At 35.3% G+C, this 22,068-nt stretch overlaps 1 protein-coding gene across 1 annotated transcript in view; it reads left to right on the top strand.

The window, feature by feature from the left end:
* The first annotated feature begins 1,032 nt into the window (after positions 1 to 1,032).
* Positions 1,033 to 22,068, top strand: part of LOC128224038 (signal transducer and activator of transcription 1-alpha/beta-like) — a 23,150-nt gene continuing 2,114 nt past the window's right edge. Inside the window, exons 1-21 of the mRNA XM_052933651.1 lie at positions 1,033 to 1,046; positions 1,291 to 1,387; positions 7,247 to 7,371; positions 7,840 to 8,011; positions 8,540 to 8,617; positions 9,771 to 9,827; positions 10,574 to 10,607; positions 11,139 to 11,227; positions 11,591 to 11,739; positions 11,974 to 12,108; positions 12,394 to 12,483; positions 12,860 to 13,166; positions 13,469 to 13,561; positions 13,831 to 13,969; positions 14,128 to 14,186; positions 16,290 to 16,429; positions 17,416 to 17,600; positions 18,608 to 18,799; positions 19,612 to 19,678; positions 20,011 to 20,081; positions 20,389 to 21,166. Of these exons, the coding sequence (XP_052789611.1) occupies positions 1,301 to 1,387; positions 7,247 to 7,371; positions 7,840 to 8,011; positions 8,540 to 8,617; positions 9,771 to 9,827; positions 10,574 to 10,607; positions 11,139 to 11,227; positions 11,591 to 11,739; positions 11,974 to 12,108; positions 12,394 to 12,483; positions 12,860 to 13,166; positions 13,469 to 13,561; positions 13,831 to 13,969; positions 14,128 to 14,186; positions 16,290 to 16,429; positions 17,416 to 17,600; positions 18,608 to 18,799; positions 19,612 to 19,678; positions 20,011 to 20,081; positions 20,389 to 21,166 (3,047 nt within the window). The 5' untranslated portion in view covers positions 1,033 to 1,046; positions 1,291 to 1,300. The remainder of the gene's footprint in view (positions 1,047 to 1,290; positions 1,388 to 7,246; positions 7,372 to 7,839; positions 8,012 to 8,539; positions 8,618 to 9,770; positions 9,828 to 10,573; positions 10,608 to 11,138; positions 11,228 to 11,590; positions 11,740 to 11,973; positions 12,109 to 12,393; positions 12,484 to 12,859; positions 13,167 to 13,468; positions 13,562 to 13,830; positions 13,970 to 14,127; positions 14,187 to 16,289; positions 16,430 to 17,415; positions 17,601 to 18,607; positions 18,800 to 19,611; positions 19,679 to 20,010; positions 20,082 to 20,388; positions 21,167 to 22,068) is intronic.

The following is a 22,068-nucleotide window of genomic DNA, read 5'->3' on the forward strand; positions in this document are numbered from 1 at the left end:
CAGCAAGAACCTGATATATTGAAACTTTATACAATCAAGTATTTAACTTTATCTTGCATAAAAGGCAAATTTTGTCCCTTTATTATTTGACATAGAAATTATGGGTAAGGTTTTGCATGCAATCAAATTTTACAGTGGTCCATGTATGTTATATCAAATCTGCAATCATTAAACTTAAACGCAGCGGAATAGTTTGGAGCGCTGTCTCTGTGACAGCTCTTATTTATGTTGGCAACGAGTGTTTTTAAATCAGGTGAAATTAGGTTATTCTACGTAATTTTATTCATGAAGTAAGCATCATTGATACCCATTTAAATTGATATTTGTAAAAACAAGCCTAAACTATATCATATTTCAGCTTTTCGGCAAAATAAAACAACTGAGCTCTAGTTTAAAGCTGTACTCTCACAGATTGAACGTTTTGACATCCTTTTATTATTATTTTGTCTTGGAACGAGCCATTTTTGGCGAAAATCCATTGAAACCAGTGATATAAGACTGCTGACAAAAATAAATCGCAGATTTTTATATTTAAGTTAAAAAAAATCATGTTTTATGCATTTTTCTTAACGGTTTAAGCCATAAAACATTAATTTTCTAACGGAAATATGCAAATCTGCGCTCTGATTTTTGTCAGCAATCTTTTATCATTGGTTTGCAGATATTTACGCAAAAGTTTGCCCTTTCCAACTCAAAAAAATAAAAAAAAGCTTGTAAAAACGGTAAATCTGTGAGAGCTTTAAACATTATCATTGAAACTAGCATTTTGTTTACGGGTCAAAAAAAATAAATCTGACCCAATAAAATCTGAGCAAGTCCCTTTAATAAATAAACATACTGTGTACTGCTGATCATCGGCGAAACAATATCAATTTTAAACACGAGCGGACTTCAACGTTTTATCAGCCGCCCGTAAACAAGAGCGATTCTCTACTCGGCCGTTTTCTGAAAATCGCTATTATAAATAAACCGCTACTGCGTACTCTACTTTCGGTTTTGCTTTTTCTGAAAATGACAATGTGCTGTTCGCTATTGAAGCAAGATAGGTACGTGATTATTACAGAAAAAGGTAATTGGGTTGATTTATTTTAATATTCAGTAGATGATTTTACACATGTTGGTATATTATGTAATTTTGAGATGAGTTCAAGCAGGAATACTTTATATGATTGTATTTGTCTTCAAAAGAACGAGAGACAAACAGCAGCGTTTTCTTGATTAAAACTGTATTGTATAACTATTTTTCGTGTCTCCGTTTCTTATCAAAGCTAAGCATGATAGTCTTTGTAGGTTTGCGAAGATGGCCAGTCCTCTTGAAACCGACGTTTGGGGCACGAACGGAAAAACTGGCGAAAAACCCGTGGGAATGATAGCTTTCATGCAAAAGGTAAACTTGTTTCTGTGAATATCACTTCTAAATCAAACAAAAATGAAAAATGAAAAACTTTTGAAGAACAATTTCTACTAGTCACAGGCGCGTACCTGCCTACACGCGAGTACGCGTGAATTCATTCGATTCTGTAAAAAAAAATCGACGAGAGTTGCAGTATGCGTACTTGACTACATAATCCATAAACTGTCCATTTTCCCGTGCTAAATAAAGCGCATCAGAACGTCCAAATTGCACCATGGGTTTCAAAACTTTCCGAGGGGGCATGCCCCCGGTACCCCCTAACACAATAATGAATCCACGCAAATAGACGGTTAGCTATGCCCCTGAGTCCTATTGATAGCACCAAACGAAATAATTGATAACATCATCACATTCCAAAGGCGTACCTGACGCATTTTGAATTAAACGTCCGTGCAAATGAGGGAGATTTCAACATGATCTAATGTTCTTATTTTTGTCTGAATATGTCATATGTGATGACACAGGAGTGTTCCATGCCGTAGGAACTCTTGGAAGAATACAGTATAAAGAAATTATTTTCAAACATTCTGAACACTATAATTAAGACAGTCTTTACCAATGAAAATGTACATGTATTTAGTAAAATTTACAGTGTACCCTTCCCTTTAACCCTGATTGGAAGTTTTAAGCAGTTGTCACTTGTGGTGGCATTAGTCGTAAAGGTGTCCGTTTTTGACCCTAGAGGTTGTCAGTTTGATCCCTACCAGGGGTACTTGGGGTGGTAGTCGTCTATGTGTACGTCTCTCACCCTAGAAGTTGTGACATTAAATCGATCCTTACCAGGGGTACTTTGGGTGGCAGCCGTATAGGTGTCCGTCTTTCATCCTAGAGGTTGTGAGTTCGATCCCTACCAGGGGTACTTGGGGTGGCAACCGTATAGGTGTACGTCTCTCGCCCTAGAGGTTGTGACACAAGTTCGATCCTTACCAGGCTTACTTGGAACCAGGCTTACTTGGAGTGGCAGCCGTATAGGTGCCCGTCTCTCAACCTAGAAGTTGTCAGTTCGATCCCTACCAGGCGTACTTTGGGTGGGAGTCGAATAGGTGCCCGTCTCTCACCCTAGAAGTTGTCAGTTCGCTCCGTACCAGGCGTACTTTGGGTGGGAGTCGAATAGGTGCCGTCTCTCACCCTAGAAGTTGTCAGTTCTCTCCGTACCAGGCGTACTTTGGGTGGCAGTTAAATAGGTGTACGTCTGTCACCCTAGAAGTTGTCAGTTCGATCCCTACCAGGCGTACTTTGGGTGGGAGTCGAATAGGTGCCCGTCTCTCACCCTAGAAGTTGTCAGTTCGCTCCGTACCAGGCGTACTTTGGGTGGCAGTTAAATAGGTGTACGTCTGTCACCCTAGAAGTTGTCAGTTCGATCCCTACCAGGCTTACTTGGGGTGAGAGTCGAATAGGTGTCCGTCTCTCACCCTAGAAGTTGTCAGTTCGCTCCGTACCAGGCGTACTTTGGGTGGCAGTTATATAGGTGTACGTCTCTCACCCTAGAAGTTGTCAGTTCGATCCCTACCAGGCGTACTTGGGGTGAGAGTCGAATAGGTGCCCGTCTCTCACCCTAGAAGTTGTCAGTTCGCTCCCTTCCAGGCGTACTTGGGGTGAGAGTCGAATATGTGCCCGTCTTTCATCCTAGAAGTTGTCAGTTCTCTCCGTACCAGGCGTACTTGGGGTGGTAGTCGTATATGTGTACGTCTCTCACCCTAGAAGTTGTCAGTTTTATCCCTACCAGGCGTACTTGGTGTGACAACCGTATAGGTGTACGTCTCTCACCCTAGAGGTTGTGACACAAGTTCGATCCCTACCAGGGGTACTTGGGGTGGCAGCCATATAGGTGTACGTCTCTCACCCTAGAGATTGTGACACAAGTTCGATCCCTTCCAGGGGTACTTGGGGTGGCAGCCGTATAGGTGTATGTATCTCACACTAGAGGTCGTAACACAAGTTCGATCCTACCAGGGGTACTTAAGCGGCAGTCGTATAGGTGTCCGAGGATATGCAATATTTGTTTCATTATACAGTACACAATTACATCTGTATAGTCCTTGCACTATAGATAGTATTGATACACAACAAATCAGCAAAATCACTGATAAAAAATGAAACAAAATATCATTCAAACAATGATACTAATTTAAATAGTGATGTTAATGTATCAGTAAATTTGATAAGATAAAAAATCCGTGTTAAAAAAGACGCTAAAATCTAAAAATATAAATTTCAATAAGCCGGAAAAAGTTTAGTACATGACGTAATACTAAAAAAAGACTGGGAAAAAATAATCACTTCTTAGAATACAACCTACATTTTAGGCCAATGCAATTGCAGAAAAGCAATCATAAAGTACTAGGCTCAATCATTAAGAATGTTAACTATCGCGGGCTTTTTAGGTTCACCTACTGCCACTCATTCAATACACACTCCCTGCGTTAGAGGGAAGGGTTCGTTCGCTCCGCTCACTTCGCCTATTCTTTCTTAATCATTAAAATATAACTTCATGTCATCTAACTATTATGTGTACATAGTCGATATGATCTTGTTGACTTCTTGCGCAATTGCCGGTGTTAACAATAGTTGTTCGGTATAATAATACAAATATCAGATGGCATGGAGGGTGAGGTGAGTTTACATGGAAAAAACATATTTACGACGCAGTTGAATAAACGCTTTCCACCTCAAATATGGGAAACCAAAAGTGTCTATTTTTAGACGGGTGTGTTATGCGACAGTATCATTTCAACTGATCAGAACCGTACTGTCAGTGTGTGGCTGTATGAAATTGGCCATGGTGGTTATATGAACAGTTTACATAGTTTAGCTAAAGAACTTCAGCGAACACGTTATTTATTACGTGTTCGCTAAATAGAACGCCGTATCCAAACCCAACCAGAATTCGTGACATTTTTATGTCGTGCTGTTATTTCACTTGTGTACATTGTACAGACAAACTAACTATATCATCTTGTAAACGAAGAAAAATGTACTTCACAAACACATTTTCAAAACCAAAAAAGCTTAATAGATGGTTGATTTATCTGTATAATAACTCCGTTTATAAGCAATCCTTAACTAGGTCATAGTTGTGTTAATATTTAATCACGTGATAACAAGAATTTCAGAAAATACCCACGTGATCTACATTTGACCTCACAAATGTAGTGTTTATTTTTCTGTTATTTTTCTATTTCTAATAATTAGAAATATAACTGATAACAAATTTGGAATAAATTAATTGTTTTTACTTACCAACAGGTATTTTCAACCTTACTGCAATTGGTTTCAACTAAATGAACAATGTGAAGCCAATGCTAAAATTAGAATCCATCGACGTCATCATGGTCATGTGATTGCAGAGTCATTTAAATGCATCATTATACTCAGTTGGTTCTGGTTGGCTTTGGTATTGGGGTTTCGCCATAACTTTAATGTGTAGCGAACATCAAAAAAATAAATATCAACATAAGAGTTATGGAAGCCAGAACTAACATAGTCAGATCACGTGAGATATAAGAACTATGCATTTAGTTACAATCAACATGTTCAAAGTCACTAAATGTTTACATTATGTAAAATATTTTTATTTTGTCGTGTATTTCTCAACTTTCAAGGACACAGTTCACCAAAAGAGAGTGACTTATCGGTGTTTCATGTGCTTTTTCATTTTTGTCATAAACACATGTTTACACATTTTGTTTTTATTTTAAATCTGCACTCTCGCAGATAGACCGTTTTGACAACCTTTTTTGTCTGGGAATGAGCCAATTTTTTCGTAAATGTCTGGAAACAAGTAATATTAGACTGCTGACAAAATATCAGATTGCAGTGTTTCATATTTACGTTCGAAAATGACATGTTATGACTAAAAGCGTTACTTACACTCTAAGAAAAACGAGTTATTCGGCAGTTTTCAAAACAATTGAAATCTGTTCTTTAGTGTGTTGTCTTATATGACTGAATTGAAGGCCCTGGTGCCAAAATCAGCTGATTCTGAGAAAAAATTTATAAAAGTAAAAACTGACAATCTGTTAGAGTGCAGCATTAACACGTAACGGATAATCAAAGCATGATTGAACCATATCAGACCATATATCCTTTTTTCCATTTTTGTTCCGTTTAATTCTGAATGGCTTGCGCTTATTTTTTTTTTTATTAACTTACTATACATGTTTACATTAATAAATAGTATACACATACTACTGTTGAAAAAGAGATATATATTTGTAATAAACATGTATGTAAAATGTATGCAGATTCTGTGAATAATATTTAAATCGGTTGAGGAGAGTGTTTAAAGAATATAATGACAAGTAAATTATAGAAAAAAAAGTGAGAAAAGTGAGAAAGATACTTTTGTTCCAGGTTAAACTGAACAAAATATATCGTAGTTTGCTTTGTAAGTAGAATAGCTATGTACATACATACTTTTATTATAATATTCAGGGGCGTAGCTAGCCCTCTATTCATGTGGATTCATAATTGTGCTAAGGGGGTCCGGGGGCATACCCCTCGGAAAATCTTTGAAAACCATGGTGCAATCCGGTGCATTCCGGACGTGATGAGATGCTTTATTTAGTACTGGAAAATAGACGTTTAGGATCAACTTTGGCTGATTTTTAAAAAATATATGTGTCAGAATCATGTGCATTCAGCTGCGTAACTGCGTATAGGCAGCTACGCTCATGATAGTAAGAGACAGAAGGTATGCTTTACAAAGTAGAACTTGAGTTATATATGGTTATTCCAAGACTAGTCGATTCAATTTTCTGTTATGTACGTATTAAGTTTGTTTTTAGTAAAAACTGTATGTGCTTCTATTTCTTTTCTTTCTGTAAATATTCGTATTTAAATTAATAGTGGTTCACCTTACATTTGTAAATATAGTATTTTGCTGTCAATATTATATACAAGTGTTTTTTTTTTTTAAATGAAAACAATGAAGTTAGTTATTGCTTAATGATCTGTTTTGAGTTGTACACGAAATTATATTGCTTAATAATCAAAAAGTTCTGGGATATTATTTTTAACTGATTTGATTTTTGACCAAAAAAGACTCTGCTGGCACTCCCAGAATAGTTGCTCTATTTTTTCGATATGTACGTTAGACATACCACAAAGGATAAACATAACTATCCTACAATTGAATAAATGTGTGTTAGTCAGCAATATTCTATTGATATGCTTACATTTAAACGCTCGAAGCTTTGTGTCTATACTACATTTAATGGGATTTAAATATATTGATTTCCAGTCGAGGTCTTCAAACGTATTATTCCATTTATTTTGAGGTTTATTTACCACTCCTTAAATTGTTTGTTTAATATAGTCTTCATTTGCATATTTGTTTGATATTTTAAGTCCTAATATTTTGTCAATCAATTTATGTTTTGAACTCATGTTTGTATAGTTGTTATTCAACGTTCGATTCCATTCATATGGACGGTTTACAATGTCAGAATTCTTAACATTTTACTACGCTTCAAGTAGATCGCGTAGTAATTTCAATTAAGCAGTTAAACTTAAGGACTTTTCTCTCGGGATTTTTTTTTATTATTTATGCAATAATACAGTGCACTGGCAACAATTAACACTTTGATATACAAAATACATTTTAAAACACTTCACATAATTAACACTTTATTATTCGTTTTTACGAACTACTTCCCTTAATGTACCGGCATACATCCGAGGTTGTTTTCGATGGAAAATGGCCGAGGAGTTCCGAATGCATCCGAGGCTGTTTTCGAAGGGAAATGGCTGAGATGATCCGATTGGTTTGGCTTACTTCAACTGGGCTTGTCCCTCAGTTAATTTCAAATTATTGCTTTTATTCCACTTTAGTTGCAGGATCCAGATCTCACATATCTGTCAACCGAATGGGACAAGTTGCTCAAAGAACTTGAGGTTGACATTTTTCTCCGAAATGACATGGACAGTTGGTTCCAGAAATGCTTTAAACTATATACGTAAGCTTTTCTGTTTCCCTTTTCTTTATTTTCCTTGTGAATTTATTATCACTTGAGATTTAAATAAGTTATGAAATATGATTTTATAATTAATTTAAATCAATTTAACGAAAAGAGACAACCACAGAGGCCATTATTTATCTACACACTGATTTAGCACGGATAGCGATGTAAAAGGCTTGATGGCAATGCAAAGGCTTAATTGATTGCAATTATATAGTTCGCTGGTTATGAAAAGGCTTGATAGGAATGCAAAGGCTTAATGAAAAAGCTTAATGCCAATGAAATAGTTTGATTGTTATGAAAATACTTGATAGCAAAGAAAAAAACTTGATGGCAATGAAACATTGTAACAATCTAATCGATATTTAGTTAATGTTCCATTCTTTGGACATGTTCCTTAATATCATAGGATTTACTTTCCACCCATTTTGTATCAATTTTACTGACTGAGCAGAAACATTTCAGATGCGCCAAGAGTCGTTTTCAAGCAAACAAAGAAAAACTTAGTGACGAATTTGTTACAGAGATGAAAAGGAAACTAGAACTTAGTCGACCAGGAGAAACAGCCAATGATAACAAAGGAGCTGTAACAAATTATTTGCAAAGACTACGAGCCTTTGATCAACTGAAGCAAAAGGTAGGCATGAGGTTATTGTTTAAGAAATGTATTGAAAATGATGTTGGCTATTTTGTATTTTATAGGTTAACATTCAGTATCAAATAAAATAAAGAAAGTCTTATGTGAACATCCTAACAGCGACTTAAAGATCAATATTCAATTATGGCGTAGCAACCGTATAAGTTGTGAAAACTGCTGCGTTATAATGGCCTTAAATCTAATTTTGAGACTAATACGTATGCTAATTTTCTTCGCGTTAGGAAGCAAAATAGAGCATATTATGTGTGTAGAAAAACTATTATCCGTTATAGATTGAATAACTATATAAGTTATGGATGTTATCTACGTGTATGGCAACACACGCACGCACTATAAGCTTGGTTAAATAACGTTGTAACGTTTGTTAACTTGTTTTTTCGACTTCGAATTTTCCCCTTAACAAACCATTTATATAAAAACTATTTTATGACAGCTGCGTATCAAACGATTGTATCGTGAATATTGATAATGATATTTGCTATGCATGGATTTTTATATAATCCCTAGATAAACGATGGCACAGTAGTTGAGATGGCGGTTATCTGTATAAGACGGGAGCAGGACCTTATCATGGCATTGTGTCCAGTAAGTAGTTAGTAAGCGCTGTATGTTATATTATATTAGCGAACAACATACACTTAAGCTAGCCTATGTGTAAAAACAATGCATTCCGATGATCCAGTACACTCGCGTTTCGATTGTTTAGAATTTTGTTCAAGGTCACCATGTTGTTTACTTTATTTTTGTCAAATTTCAAATCGCTACTGCTCTGTTTAATGGATACACTTGTGATCTCTGTATTGCTAACACGAATTTAGACTATTTCAGAATATAACTTCTTTATATTTAAATTTGTGAGCAAATCATAAAATATTTCATGTTTAAACGTTAACATCAGTGGTTCTAATCACGCTGTAATCTTTAAACAAAGTTCTCAACAATCAATTTACGGTAACTGGATACGCAGATATTTTGTTGAGGAGTAGGTGCTGATGCTTTTTAAAATTTTGGAGGAATCATAAAAAAGCTATTTTTTGGCGTTTTTCAGGTTATGAACAAAAAACGCTTTACACCTAGAATGTATGAATTTAGAGCAAAATAAATTTCCGAATTTAGTGTTATATTATAAAAAATCCTAAGTCATGCTCGGAGTTCTCACATGTAAAGTACTTAAATTTCGCTGTCAAAAAAATGAAAAACAAAAAACTCCGATAAAAAAATACTTTTGTAGAAAATTTTAAGTAACTTTTTGATAATTATTTTTTATCAGAATATGCTTACAAACATCAGTTATTCACACGTAAATGATAGTTTTAAACAAAGGTATCGCATTCTAGTTGTGGGCTTATCATCGTTGATAAAGATATAACACCGAAAGTATATATGTAGTTCTCCGCTGGAAGCATCTCACAGGCTACAATCATTTAGACATACCTTTCCATTAAAAAAAAACGCGTTCAAAAGAAGCAAGATTAACTTAGAATTTTGTGATTTTTTACAACGATTAGCAATAACTGAGTGTCCAGTTACCTACAGCAAATTGCAAGAATGACTTTTGTTTAAAAAATGAAAGCAAAACCCAACCCAAGCGTCTATTATCAAAAGACAATCACAATTATTTCTCTAGCGTTAAAAGTCGAGTTATGAGACTTGCTTTATAATAGTTTGTGCTTTTTGTATTTCGATGCTTTCTTAAAATATTATGAACTGCATTTCGAATATTGTTCTTTGATTACAGTCTGAGAGGCAAGACGAAGTTTTGTTACATTTAACCAAGGCTAAAGAGTTAAAAGAGGTAACACTTGTATTTCATTCTGTTTCATGTTTTTGTCGTTTAAATTTATAACTGCATTGTTTAATTGTCTAGCTCCATTGTTAGCTGACCTATATTCAATTGGATAACATAGAGAGACGTCGTTAATATTTGGACACAAGAAATACGTCGTTTAAAATGGGACACATGGTGAGAAGTATTTTAAATTTGGAAACATATTGGGACGTATTTTAAATTGGGAAACATGGTGATACGTATTTTAAATTGGGAAACATGGTGATACGTATTTTAAATTGGGAAACATGGTGATACGTATTTTAAATTGGGAAACATGGTGATACGTATTTTAAATTGGGAAACATGGTGATACGTATTTTAAATTGGGAAACATGGTGATACGTATTTTAAATTGGGAAACATGGTGATACGTATTTTAAATTGGGAAACATGGTGATACGTATTTTAAATTGGGAAACATGGTGATACGTATTTTAAAGGGTGCAACATCGGCATGCGTCCTTTAAATGGGAAAATGGGGATACCTCTCTTAAATGGGCCAACTTTTGGAGGTATCTTTTGAATGGGAAAAAAAAGCATCATCTTTTAAGTAAGGAACATGGTAAGGCATATTTATAATAGGAAACCAGAGGAGACGCCATTAAAATGGGAATCATTGGTAGACGTCTTTTGATCGGCAAAATGGGAGTAATTTTCTGTCATATTAGTAATGACCATGCTATTTATTATTTTGGTATTTTCTATTTCAGTGTTTAGCGAAAACGATACATAATCTGGAGAAAGGTAACAAAGTAAAACATATCTTTTCATATATATCATGGTATATAATATGTGTAGACTATTAAACATTATATCATATCTAAATCAAATGTTCATGTTTAACCATGCATACATAAGTATTTAAACATTGTATTGTATTGTAATTAGCAATTATTTAAGTTGTTTGTACATATAATGCATATCATCGATTTCGGTGGAAATAAAGATAAGTTGAGTTGAGTTGAGTTCTAACTTGTTGTGATTCACACAGTTGTGTGGTTTGTCCAGCGAACTCGTCTTTAACTGGCCAATCCAAGGCTGTAATACCACCATGTATTGATAAAGCAATTTTGATGTGTGTTTGTGTGTGTGGCCTTTTAGGGTGTCTATACGTTTATATCTTTCAGTTTTGTTTTGGCCCTTACCTTAGGCATCTAAATCGGGTTTATATTTATTTTCATGGCCTTCCCAAGTAGTTTGTATAATGCTATTTAAAGTATGTTAGTCTTTAAAGCAATCTTACGAAGAACTAGTTCATGTTAACCTCAATTTCAGGTCTGCAACACGTGGGAGATATCGATGAAGAGCAGGATGTTCAAATTGCTTTGCAAATTACCCTAGAAAACATCGAACCAATTAGACAGGTATCTAAACAACAAACATTGACTATGTAGGGAAAAACATTTTGGTACGCGGCATTCGGTGCTTTTTTAAGAGGAACGCAGTACTGAAGAGGGTGGTACGCCTAACGCAAATACTCATGTTATGTTGTTATATATGGTACTGATCCGTACGCGGTACGCAAATGCACTAAGTAGCTTAACAGGTTTTTTATGCAGGATTCGACTCGAAAATGAAGTAGCATTCGATATGGACACAGCTAAGGCTGTAACATCCTCAATGTAAATGTTTGGTGGTACCAGTGTTAAAGTGTCGAATGAAGTAATTTAGTAAGACCAATTTTGTTCTTATTATCCTAAATGAAATTTATAAATGAATTGTTAAAGGAATGTGGGAGACTGTTGGGCAGTATCCAAGAAATATTGCCGGAGCTGACAAGGACACTGAACAATCAGATTGAAGAATGGAAGCAGCAGTTTAAACTACAATATGCAGAACTATACGCAGATGCAAATGTTGAACCTATAGCAAAGAGGTATTCGGAGGGTGTATATAATTATTTTATATTTTTTGACGTTTGCGACATAAGTGTATATGCGTGTACTTCAAACGCAAAAAGAAAACGTTTATAAAATACCTTCATTGTTTCTCTGCTTTCGTTTTAATCCAATTATTAGTATTTTCAAACTAATTAAATATTGTTATTGAAATATTGCAACTATGATACAAGTTTTCAATGATATACATGTGTGTACTGTTAACCGTCCAGGAGCTCAGAAATTTGGGGATTCCTTCAAGAGCTGCGCGCGATCGTTATTGAACAACTGTCTAGACTAGTGAATGAGAACTCGATCAGTGAAATCAAGCAGGCAATAGCCAGGACTGTGATTGACCTCATAAAAAAGTAAACCTCTAAAAGATTTTGTTCGCGTGATAAAAAAATTTTTGGAAAATATTGAAAAGCTTAACTTTTTGAGTCTGTTAAAGAATTAAACACCGTACTTTTATCTTTTTGCTATATTAAGCACAATTTTGGCGTCATTTGCTTTGAAACCAAAATACCTTTTTTCGTGATGTTTATCAAAACAGATATATCTTATCAACTTGGTCTTGTATAACATTACACAGAACTTATTTAAGACACAACATATATCAAAAAATACCTCTACCATGTGTTTCCATTTCACAGAACGTTTCTCGTGACAGATCAGTCGATATACGTGCTGAAACAGGGGAAATTGGGCAAAAAGAACACTCCTGATAGCCTCTTTACTGTAAGGTAGGCTATACCCAACTTTTTGTCAGTATTTTTTAGGTTTTATCGTTCGCCACTCTTCGGCCATTTTCCTACGAATACATCTAGGTCTACAATGTCAGAAATCTTTCATTTAGCTACGCAAGTAAATCGCGTAGTAATTTCTATTTTTTTAATCATTCGGAAGACCTCGGCCATTTTTAAACAAAAACAACCTCAGATGTATATGGACGGTTTACAATTACAGAATTATTTACATTTAACTGCGTTGCAAATAGATCGTGTAGTATTTTCAATTAAGTAGTTAAACTTAATGACTTTACTCTCGGGAATCTTTATTATTAATGCAATAATAATCTCGATGGATCGAGTTCGTTTTTGACCAACTTTTACTTTGTAGAATATTAGCTGCGGAAATGACAGACTTGTTGAAATCAATGGAAGTAAAGGCTTACCTTCTGTACGATGAAGATTTAAATGACTGTTGGAATGGGCGTGAACTGGACTTTGAAATGGTTGTGGGCAGACGCAAAGATGTCAATGGAAAACCATCCGTGAGGTTTACCAAAGAAAACAAGGGGAGGTTTAAAGCAACATTCAACAGTTTAACGGTGGACAAGATTAAGAGACCGAAATCGGGAAAGCAGGTGCATGAAGAGAAATATCGATTTGTGTTTGTGACCAAGTTTGATGAGACTTTGCTGTTGGTATGTATAATGTGTCACAACAAGGCAGTGTATTAATTCAGTTTTGTTTGTTGGCAAACAATATTTTACCATTATGAACAAAAGACAATAAGGGATCCGTTATTAAATAAGCCTTTTCATAAACCACACCGAAACCATACCCAACACAAACACAATAAAAAGCGAGATTCAACAAAAATTGTACTTGTTTTTCTTTTTTCATGAAAATAAATCAATTCAAACATGTTTTGTAAGTCGATGGAAACCTCGTTTAACGTTTATTAAAAAAGACATTGTTTTAGCTATAAAAATCTTTATTTCAGACGGTGTCCTTGCCTCTCGTGATTGTGACGGCGACTAACCAGCAGTGCCACGCAATGGCTTCCATCATGTGGGAATGTTTCAGCACAAATGTGGTACTGCTGATGTTGCTGTTGTTATTATTATTGTTGTTGTTGTTGGTAGAATCATTTTCATCAGTCTTCTACTGATTCCCTTTGTTATCCTTGCCGTAAATCTTGATATAGCAGGGCATTATTTTGAGACGACATGAAATTCAACCAAATTTTATACGTGGAATAGTTTTCGAATAATCTCTTATTCTTAATTCTGTTGATTGTTCGTTTACGAATAATTGAATTGTCAAAGTGAAAACTAATTTTAGTTTATGGCATATTCTTTCCAGTTTCAGCTGCCAGTTTGCGTTCCGGTTGAGCTACCATGGTCCACCATTGCCGAGATGTTGAACGCCAAGATAAGAAGACTGTGTCCTACCAGAGCTTTGACAGACGACAATATTAAACACCTAAAACATCGGTTGATCGGTAATTTTGTTGCCAAAAAATGGTATAACTGTTGAATTAATAACAAATTGTTTTGTATTTTTCCACAATAATCCGTGTGTCAAACAATCGGGTTTGTGTCGAATCTTCTAATTCGGCAAAATTTGTTTTATAATTTATTGCCATTTGTTTCTTTCCAGGCTGCGATGAATCGGACGAAACACTGGTTTCATTGCAGAAATTTTGCTTCGTTAGTATGGTAATTTTATGAATCCAGTTTGAGTTCATGATTTGCTCTTAAGAAATATCCCATACCACGGAGGGCCTCCTCGCATTATAGTGACCTCCTAGTCAGCCCGCAAACATTCAATGTTCGCGGACTGACTGGCAGGTTACTACAATGTCACGAGGACCGAGGTGGTCTGTATTATTTCTTATTTTATACCGTTCTGTGTAGCTCGGAACTCCAATAGGAAGGTTTGTTTTACATGTTAAGGCATCTTATACTGTAAAACAAGCACATTTAATTCGTTCAGACGACAGTCTTCTTGTTTAGACTGGTACGCTTAAAATATTTGTCTTGTAAACGGTTTAACATATCTGGTCTTTAGCGGGCCTTATACAAAATAGTGAACGGTCATTATTTTTAATAAGGCCTGCTAAACTACATATTGAACACTATACTGTTTTAAGGCCCGATGCCGTTCATATTAGTAAAGAAGGATCATAATTATGTGAGGTATACTATTATCATTTGGTATGCGACCAAGCAGTACTTAACTGAAAACTCTCTTTTACATACGAAATAAAACGTGACAAAGACAGTATAGTTTATTTACTCGCCTGTTGAATAAATGTACATAAACCTTAAGATGCACTTTTAGTCCCAAATAAGATTTACCTTAATAAATACAATTGTTTTTATACATCAAAAAAGATGAATAAATGTCGAAAACAATGGTTCTTATGAAGGGTACCAAGTTTAATTTGAAAGAAAGGTACAAAAAACTCGGTATTTCTAACCTTATGAAACGATAGTAGATCACAATAAATCTTTAAGCACTCACCTATTATTTAATATGTTTGCGTTTTCAGCTATTAAAATTATACATTAAATCTTGTTTTCAGTAATTAATATTTTCCATAAATGCATTATTAGTTGTTTAAGGTTTATAACTCACAATTTACGTTTTTTGGACATGTGTATGTATTGATTTTGAATAAGAGTGTCACCTTAGTAGCAATGCTCATATATGTAGCTACCGCTATAGAAGAGGCACACGGGGGAAAAGGGCTCATTTTATTAGGATGAATAAAATTTAAACATTATAAATTTTGAAAGAAAATATTAGGAACTGTGTTTTGTTACAAGTGATGTAAAGTTTCAACTGCCAAATATACATAAAGTTAGTATGCATTTTTTATCATATTATTGATTTTAATCAAATCAAAATCAATATTTGACGATCTTATGCATCTATAAAGGGTTCCAATTCTGGTCTCCACGAGGGCAGAAGAATGTTATAAAAGTAAGAGGGTGCTGCACCATTCTGTAATTCTTAAGCTAAACCCCAAGTATAGCAAACCTACGAGTATAAGTACGTTACTGGTAATTCTGAGAACAAAACCAGTCGATCGTTGACATCATCTTGCGGGGCTGGAGTGGTATTTATGATACCACCAAAGACAAACGTACCCCTCGGTCACTATTGCAGAGTTGTAAATTAAATAATATACATTTTCAGTTTATTTAATTTTGCAATTTAACAATCACATACATTTTAAACACGTAGATAATATTGAACTGAAATGATTGATCGTATTATGTTAAGTCGGAGTTCCTCGGCCATTTTCCATCGAAAACAACCTCGGATGTATGCCATGCCGGTTCCTCAGTAGAAGTAGTTCGTACAATTAGTAATAATTATAATATTAATTAATTGTAGTGTTTTATTGTATTATTTCAAGGTCAAAGTGCAATATTTATGCAAAAAGCTACAGAAACAAGCTCAGTATCAAAAAGTTTAAACATAAACCCGGTTTAATGGCACTGGGTAAACGCCAAAGACATAGAACATAAAATCACAAACAAGAAACATAGAAGAGCAGCACAAAACTCCACAAACAACACAGTGCATACATACTATATAATGTACCAGGGAAGTGCAGTATTGCTTAAATAGGTTTAACTGATAAATTGAAATTACTACACAATCTACTTGAAGTTGCAGTTAAATGTAAACGATTCGGAAACGTCCATATACACCCGATTCTATTCGATGGAAAATCACCGAAAAGTTCCGATCGTAGTATATTGAGTTGTATTCTCTTTCATATAATTGTCCCACAATGTACAATGTAGGATCGTTTGCCTCAAGTAAAGTCAGAGTTTGATGCCAAGTGCTCTGAGCCGAGTAGGGACCAATCGTTCTCCTTCTGGCAGTGGTTCATGGCATGTTACAACCTTATAGACAAACACCTCATGAATTATTGGGAACGTGGGTAAGACGTTAGTTTGTTAAGATAGAGGCAAAACAAAACTGTTTTAGTATATGCTTTCCGGTTGTTTATAGAGATTTCTTGTGAACTAAACTTAATATTATACTGTTTCAAAGAGTAAAGATATTAATTGGATATTGTTCACTGTTTTTGATTTTATAGTTCGTCCTCAAGTCCAAATAAGGAAAACAATCCTCTTCATAGTATACGTTTTCAATTATTTGGATAATGTGATATTCCTTTCGTAGAAAAATGTTTTAGTACATGTCGTGATCAACGTTAAGACGCATTACAATGGTAAAAACCACTTTTCTGCAAGTATGGGGGGAAAGTTTCAAAAGGGAAGTTAAGCCCTTAAATTGTAATTAAAGAAAAATAATTATGGATTTTAAAAAGTGTTCGAGAAAAGTGTAAGAATCGTTCGAAAACCATGGAAAGGATAATATTTATTTGTTTTGAGTGTTGGGGGGAAATGGCAAGATGTCCACACGTTCCTGTTTTGTGAACGTTTTGAAGAATGATGACATCTAAAATATTAGCCGGATTGTCCGGTTTCAAGATTCACGATTCGTGCGTTGACAGTGTTAAAAGCACATTTAGTTAAAAAAGAAATATGCAACAGAAATATTTTCTTTTGAGGTTAAAATCATGATTTGAGTATAAGAGTCGTGATTGATAATCGAATATTGCAACGATTTCGGAGGAAAATTCCATACTAATTTCATCATTGCAACACTTATACACGTTAGCGATCACAGGCCTGGGATATAATTCAAACGACGTCATTTCCGAAATGACGTTACGTTCGAACGCAATTGGGCGCTTTTCTAAAAATCTACAATTAAATGTGTTTAAATGTCATTTACGGCATAAAATAGTATGAACAATTGTTTAGTGTAAGATCGCAGTATATTTCACCTCTTAAACACGAAAAGTAAATACGTTTCACTGGTCGCTACATTTCATGATTAATTTGTCATTCTTTGTAGATGGATATATGGATTCATTAGCAAAGACGAAGCAACAAGAAAGTTAAAGGCATTGAAACTCCCTGAAGCGAAAAATGGACTTTTTCTGTTACGATTTTCGGACAATAGTATCGTCGAAAGCCAGGGTGTAGGGCAGATGTTTGGTTACCTGCGGTCGACAAAAATGATTGTTCGGTGTAATGAAGGTAAATCATATTTATCATAACTGTATGACCACAATGCATGTGATGAAGCTGCACAATCCCGCCTAGAAGTACAAACAATATGGTGAAAATATAAACAATAAAAGGTAGATCAAGACGATCAAGCATGTTCAGCAAGTTTTTTGAAATCACAAACCGTTCAGTTTCAAACCCTACAAAGATGTCAATGGTCTAATATGGTATAACCATGTTTTTATTCACTGCCTTGTTATCATACAAAGAAAAGCACAAACAACAGTGAGTTGTCACTTCAGAATATGAGGCCGTAACCCCCTCCCCCTTGTCAGGTTCGCGGTAATTAAGTCTTTTTAAGGACTCGGTACTCAAAAAGTTGGTACGCTATTTGTAGAATCTGGCCATGTGGCGTAATTTGGTACGCAAACTGTTTGATATGCGGGTTATCAATGGGGATTACACCTTTATTTTTATGTTTATATACTCACAAACGGCATGCATATCTAACTCCAAAAAAACAAAAACAAACACCAGCATAATTTAAGTTCAAAAGTAAACGTAATTAAAGTAATGGATGAGGCAGGATGTCCCATATTCACTAACGCCTAAAGTCTGATTTCGAGATGCTCGCTCAGAAAACTGAATTCTTAAATATTTCAAAATATCTTTTATACTTAAATTTACTTGGGGTTAAAATAACTTATTTAGCAAAATAACTATGTATGTGTTGGCATTTTAACAACAACATAAGAAATATCGTTTTTCTGAGTCTGAGTCTCACACTCAAGACGCTAGTGAATATTGGCACTGAAAGGGAACACGACAATTCCGATCATGTCAACTCATTCATGGGTATACTATTGTATTCTTAATATGTAAGACGATGTATTATCTTTGACATTAATGGAATTACGGTGGTTGTGTGGAAGTTCCACATATCATGTTTGACTTTCCAATGAAATATTCAATCCAAGTTTGTGCAAAGCAATGTGCTTGGGCACTTCGGAGGTGTAACATATTGTTTTAAATTTTAGGCAACAAACCAAAACGTGGCGTTTATAACCTTCATGTTGCCGGACCAAAAGACTTGGAGAAAGATGATCTTGCCAATATTTTGAAACAATCTGCAAACACTGACTCTTCTGGGAAAATGGAAGAACATTATAAATGGCTGTTCCCACTAATGAGGAAGCGTGAAGACACATTTGACGAGCATCTTATTCCAGGTATAACAAGAACGCCGCGGAGCAAAAACAAACGCTAGTCCATTTGGTCTTTTATTAAAAAAGAGGACATTTATCATTCAGAAAGGGGGCGTAACTCAATGAGTTAAAACCAGAGTAATATGCGTTGCAAAACATTTGTGTATTCTGTCTGACAACATGTGTACCAGGTTTCATTAGTATTTCGTTTTATGGCCAAGGTTTCTATTTTTGCACAACGATGCCGACAACACGTCACCAATTATTCTTCAAAAGAACAAACAAACGGGCTAAACATCAGTATTATGTTTCACTGTGTCGCTTTTGCCCAATGCACAAATACATCACTCATTGGTTTGTCTGAAACGATGTTTTATATCCAAATACTGATAAAACTACAATTTCGGACAACCGTTGCACGAGCGGTCAAATCTAAATATTCTTAGAACTATGAAAGTAACATTTCATATTCAACTTATACGAAATGTTTCATCATAATGCATTTAACAAGATTGCGCAACGGTCGTTGCTTGCTGTATCCTAGTAAACAATGGATACAGAATTGATTTTGTTCAAGTTATTGCACTACCGCTCAAGCAACACTGCCGGAGTTGGTAAATTCATCCAGCCTGATTAACAGACGTTTTTGTCACATGTATGTCGTGCGTTTATGCTTTACATGTTATTTCACACACTCCAATTTAAAATTTCACACACTCCAATTTAAAATTTCACACACTCCAATTTAAAATTTCACACACTCCAATTTAAAATTTATGAAATACTTCCACTTATATATCGTTTGCGCATAAAAATATATTTTAATTTCATTTAAGACAAAGAAAACTCCTCTTTTGATGGCAAAACGCAGAACTGGAAGGTTACGATTGACTTACCGGAACGGTCAGTAGTTTATTGAAAAAACAAAACACAACAACATTTTTACATCAACATTTACTTAGATTGATAATCCAAAGTTATTTGTCAAATAAGTCATTACAAAATTCAATATGAGATGGACATTAACACTAGGAAAGTTAACAATGTTATAAATTAATGATAGTTGATCATTTTAACAAAACAACTGCAGTTTTGTTAGCGCGGGCCGTAATAAAAAGAAAAAAAAACTTGCATTGTTCCGGCTGCAAGTGTTTAAATTTCCTTATTTTGTGCATTATTTGGCATTCATTTTCGATAAGTAAAATAATAATTGTTTACCTTTTTGTTCATGACAGCGATACTCCATTCCTCGGGAAACAGCCATGTCCACCAGATGAAGATTCGAAATCTCTAGTATTCCCCTTCGGTACAGTTTCTTATTGCACAAATTTAACTCGTTAACTGTAAACAGTCTTTAGTTTTCTTCACACAAAATAGTCAGATACTATATATAAAGACTGTAAAATGCATACATAAAATCTGGTCATGACACACTATTTGTTAACGTCTAAATAGGCTAAAGACTGTGCTGTAAAAATGAATAATAGCAATAATAACAATTTTAATGGTTATTTTCACAGGTACGCATGAATACCAAGCAAACACAGCACAATATCTTAAGCTGTCTGTGCCGTAAAAATGAATAATAGCAATTTTAATGGTTATTTTCACAGGTACGCATGAATACCAAGCAAACACAGCAAAATATCCTAAGCTGTCAATACCTAGCTCATTGCCACCCTTGATCAGATTTGAAACCATCTCTAGTGCGTTGGGGAATTCACCTGTTCCGGGAAGCCAATGCCAAAGCCAGCAGCATATTCCGAGGCTGCCCACGTTAAGCAAGCCTTTTCACATGTCGAATCAAAATCAGAACAACATGACAAGTCATCAATCTAGCCAAGCTCATGCCCAAGGCATTCGTATGCTTGGTCCTTCTGTTGATACGTTGCATTTGGACAACAAAATGACGCAAGCTTTTAGTGAAGAAAAGCCAGGTCCACCAATCCATCAGACAGAAACCCCGTTTGAACATACGCCGATCAGTCTTACGGAGAAAACACTTTATGCAAATATTCAAGAGAAACAAAGTGAATCTGCTGATGCTGGTAGTCCTATGTTAGTAGATGAATCTCCGGTAACCAGCGGCGTTGATACAGCTGAGGGTTTTGACCGTCAAATGCAGAGCATTGCCTCAGCACTTTTTCGACTTTCAGTTGAAAAAAGAACAAAAGTCATGCAGTACGTCAAAACCCGAGATAACACACTGTTGACTTCCGGTCAACATTCTGCGGTTGGTAATACCGTTGAAACTGCTGCTACTGGAGCCTCGTTTATGTCCGTCCAGTACGCAAATGTTAGCTCATGTCCTGATGTACAAAATACTGTAACATCAACTGCAGTTACTGGTACAAATGACTCGGGAAATTCAACTTCGGAGCCGGAAATCAGGTACTTTGCTGTGTATTGTATTTCCTGTAATATGCATAATACAATAGTATTGATTAAACAATGCACACTAACATTGATAAAACAATGCGGACTACAGGGACAAGCTAGTGACCTTGAATTCAACCAATATAATGTTTCAAGGCACAAGGTCAAACAAGATACACGATACACAACCAGGCCACACATATAACACATAAATACTGTCATAGGTAAATATTGGGTCTAGCACGGCCAGCAAAAAAAATAAGGTTGAGCCAGGAATACTTTATTGACACACCCTTCAATGACTTTGACATGTGATAGTGTGGTCTAGTGTCTTCGGTTTCAGACTCTCGATCAAGAAGTCTTGGGTTCGATCACCATCATGGGAACGTTCTCTGTTACTCTTATATCGCATTGAGCTCGATGAGGAGTCGTAGGCGCGTACTTATCTATACTTATCTGTCCCCCTCGGTTTCTCACCAAGATAATTCGTCTTTCTTTCAAGTTCACATAAACGTTGACATCGTCTGAACGAATATAAAATAAGTGGTATTCTATTTCGCACTATTTTAATCCGCACGAAACCATACGTTCCATTTGTAACCCCCAAACATTTATTGTTCTAAAAGTCATGTCCAATCGTAGCCCTAATATATAACTTATTTCGATTTGCGGTACTTAAAGGCTTGTTAAACGTTCTTTAAGTGACACCCCTCCCCTCTTCCAAATCGGTGTATAGAACACAACCTCTGTTAATTTAACTCACTGATCTAATTGCCTGGTGCCGTCTTATCAGATCCCCGATCTGAGTATCCTGTTGTGCAGTTTTGGGAAGTTTTATTATAGAAATGGATCCTAAATGTCGCTGAGCCAATAAACAAATACACAGCAGATTGGTCACTGCTGTGTTACTAGTGTAA

Source organism: Mya arenaria, chromosome 17 (genome assembly GCF_026914265.1).
Source record: "Mya arenaria isolate MELC-2E11 chromosome 17, ASM2691426v1".
NCBI classification, from domain to species: Eukaryota; Metazoa; Mollusca; class Bivalvia; order Myida; family Myidae; genus Mya; species Mya arenaria.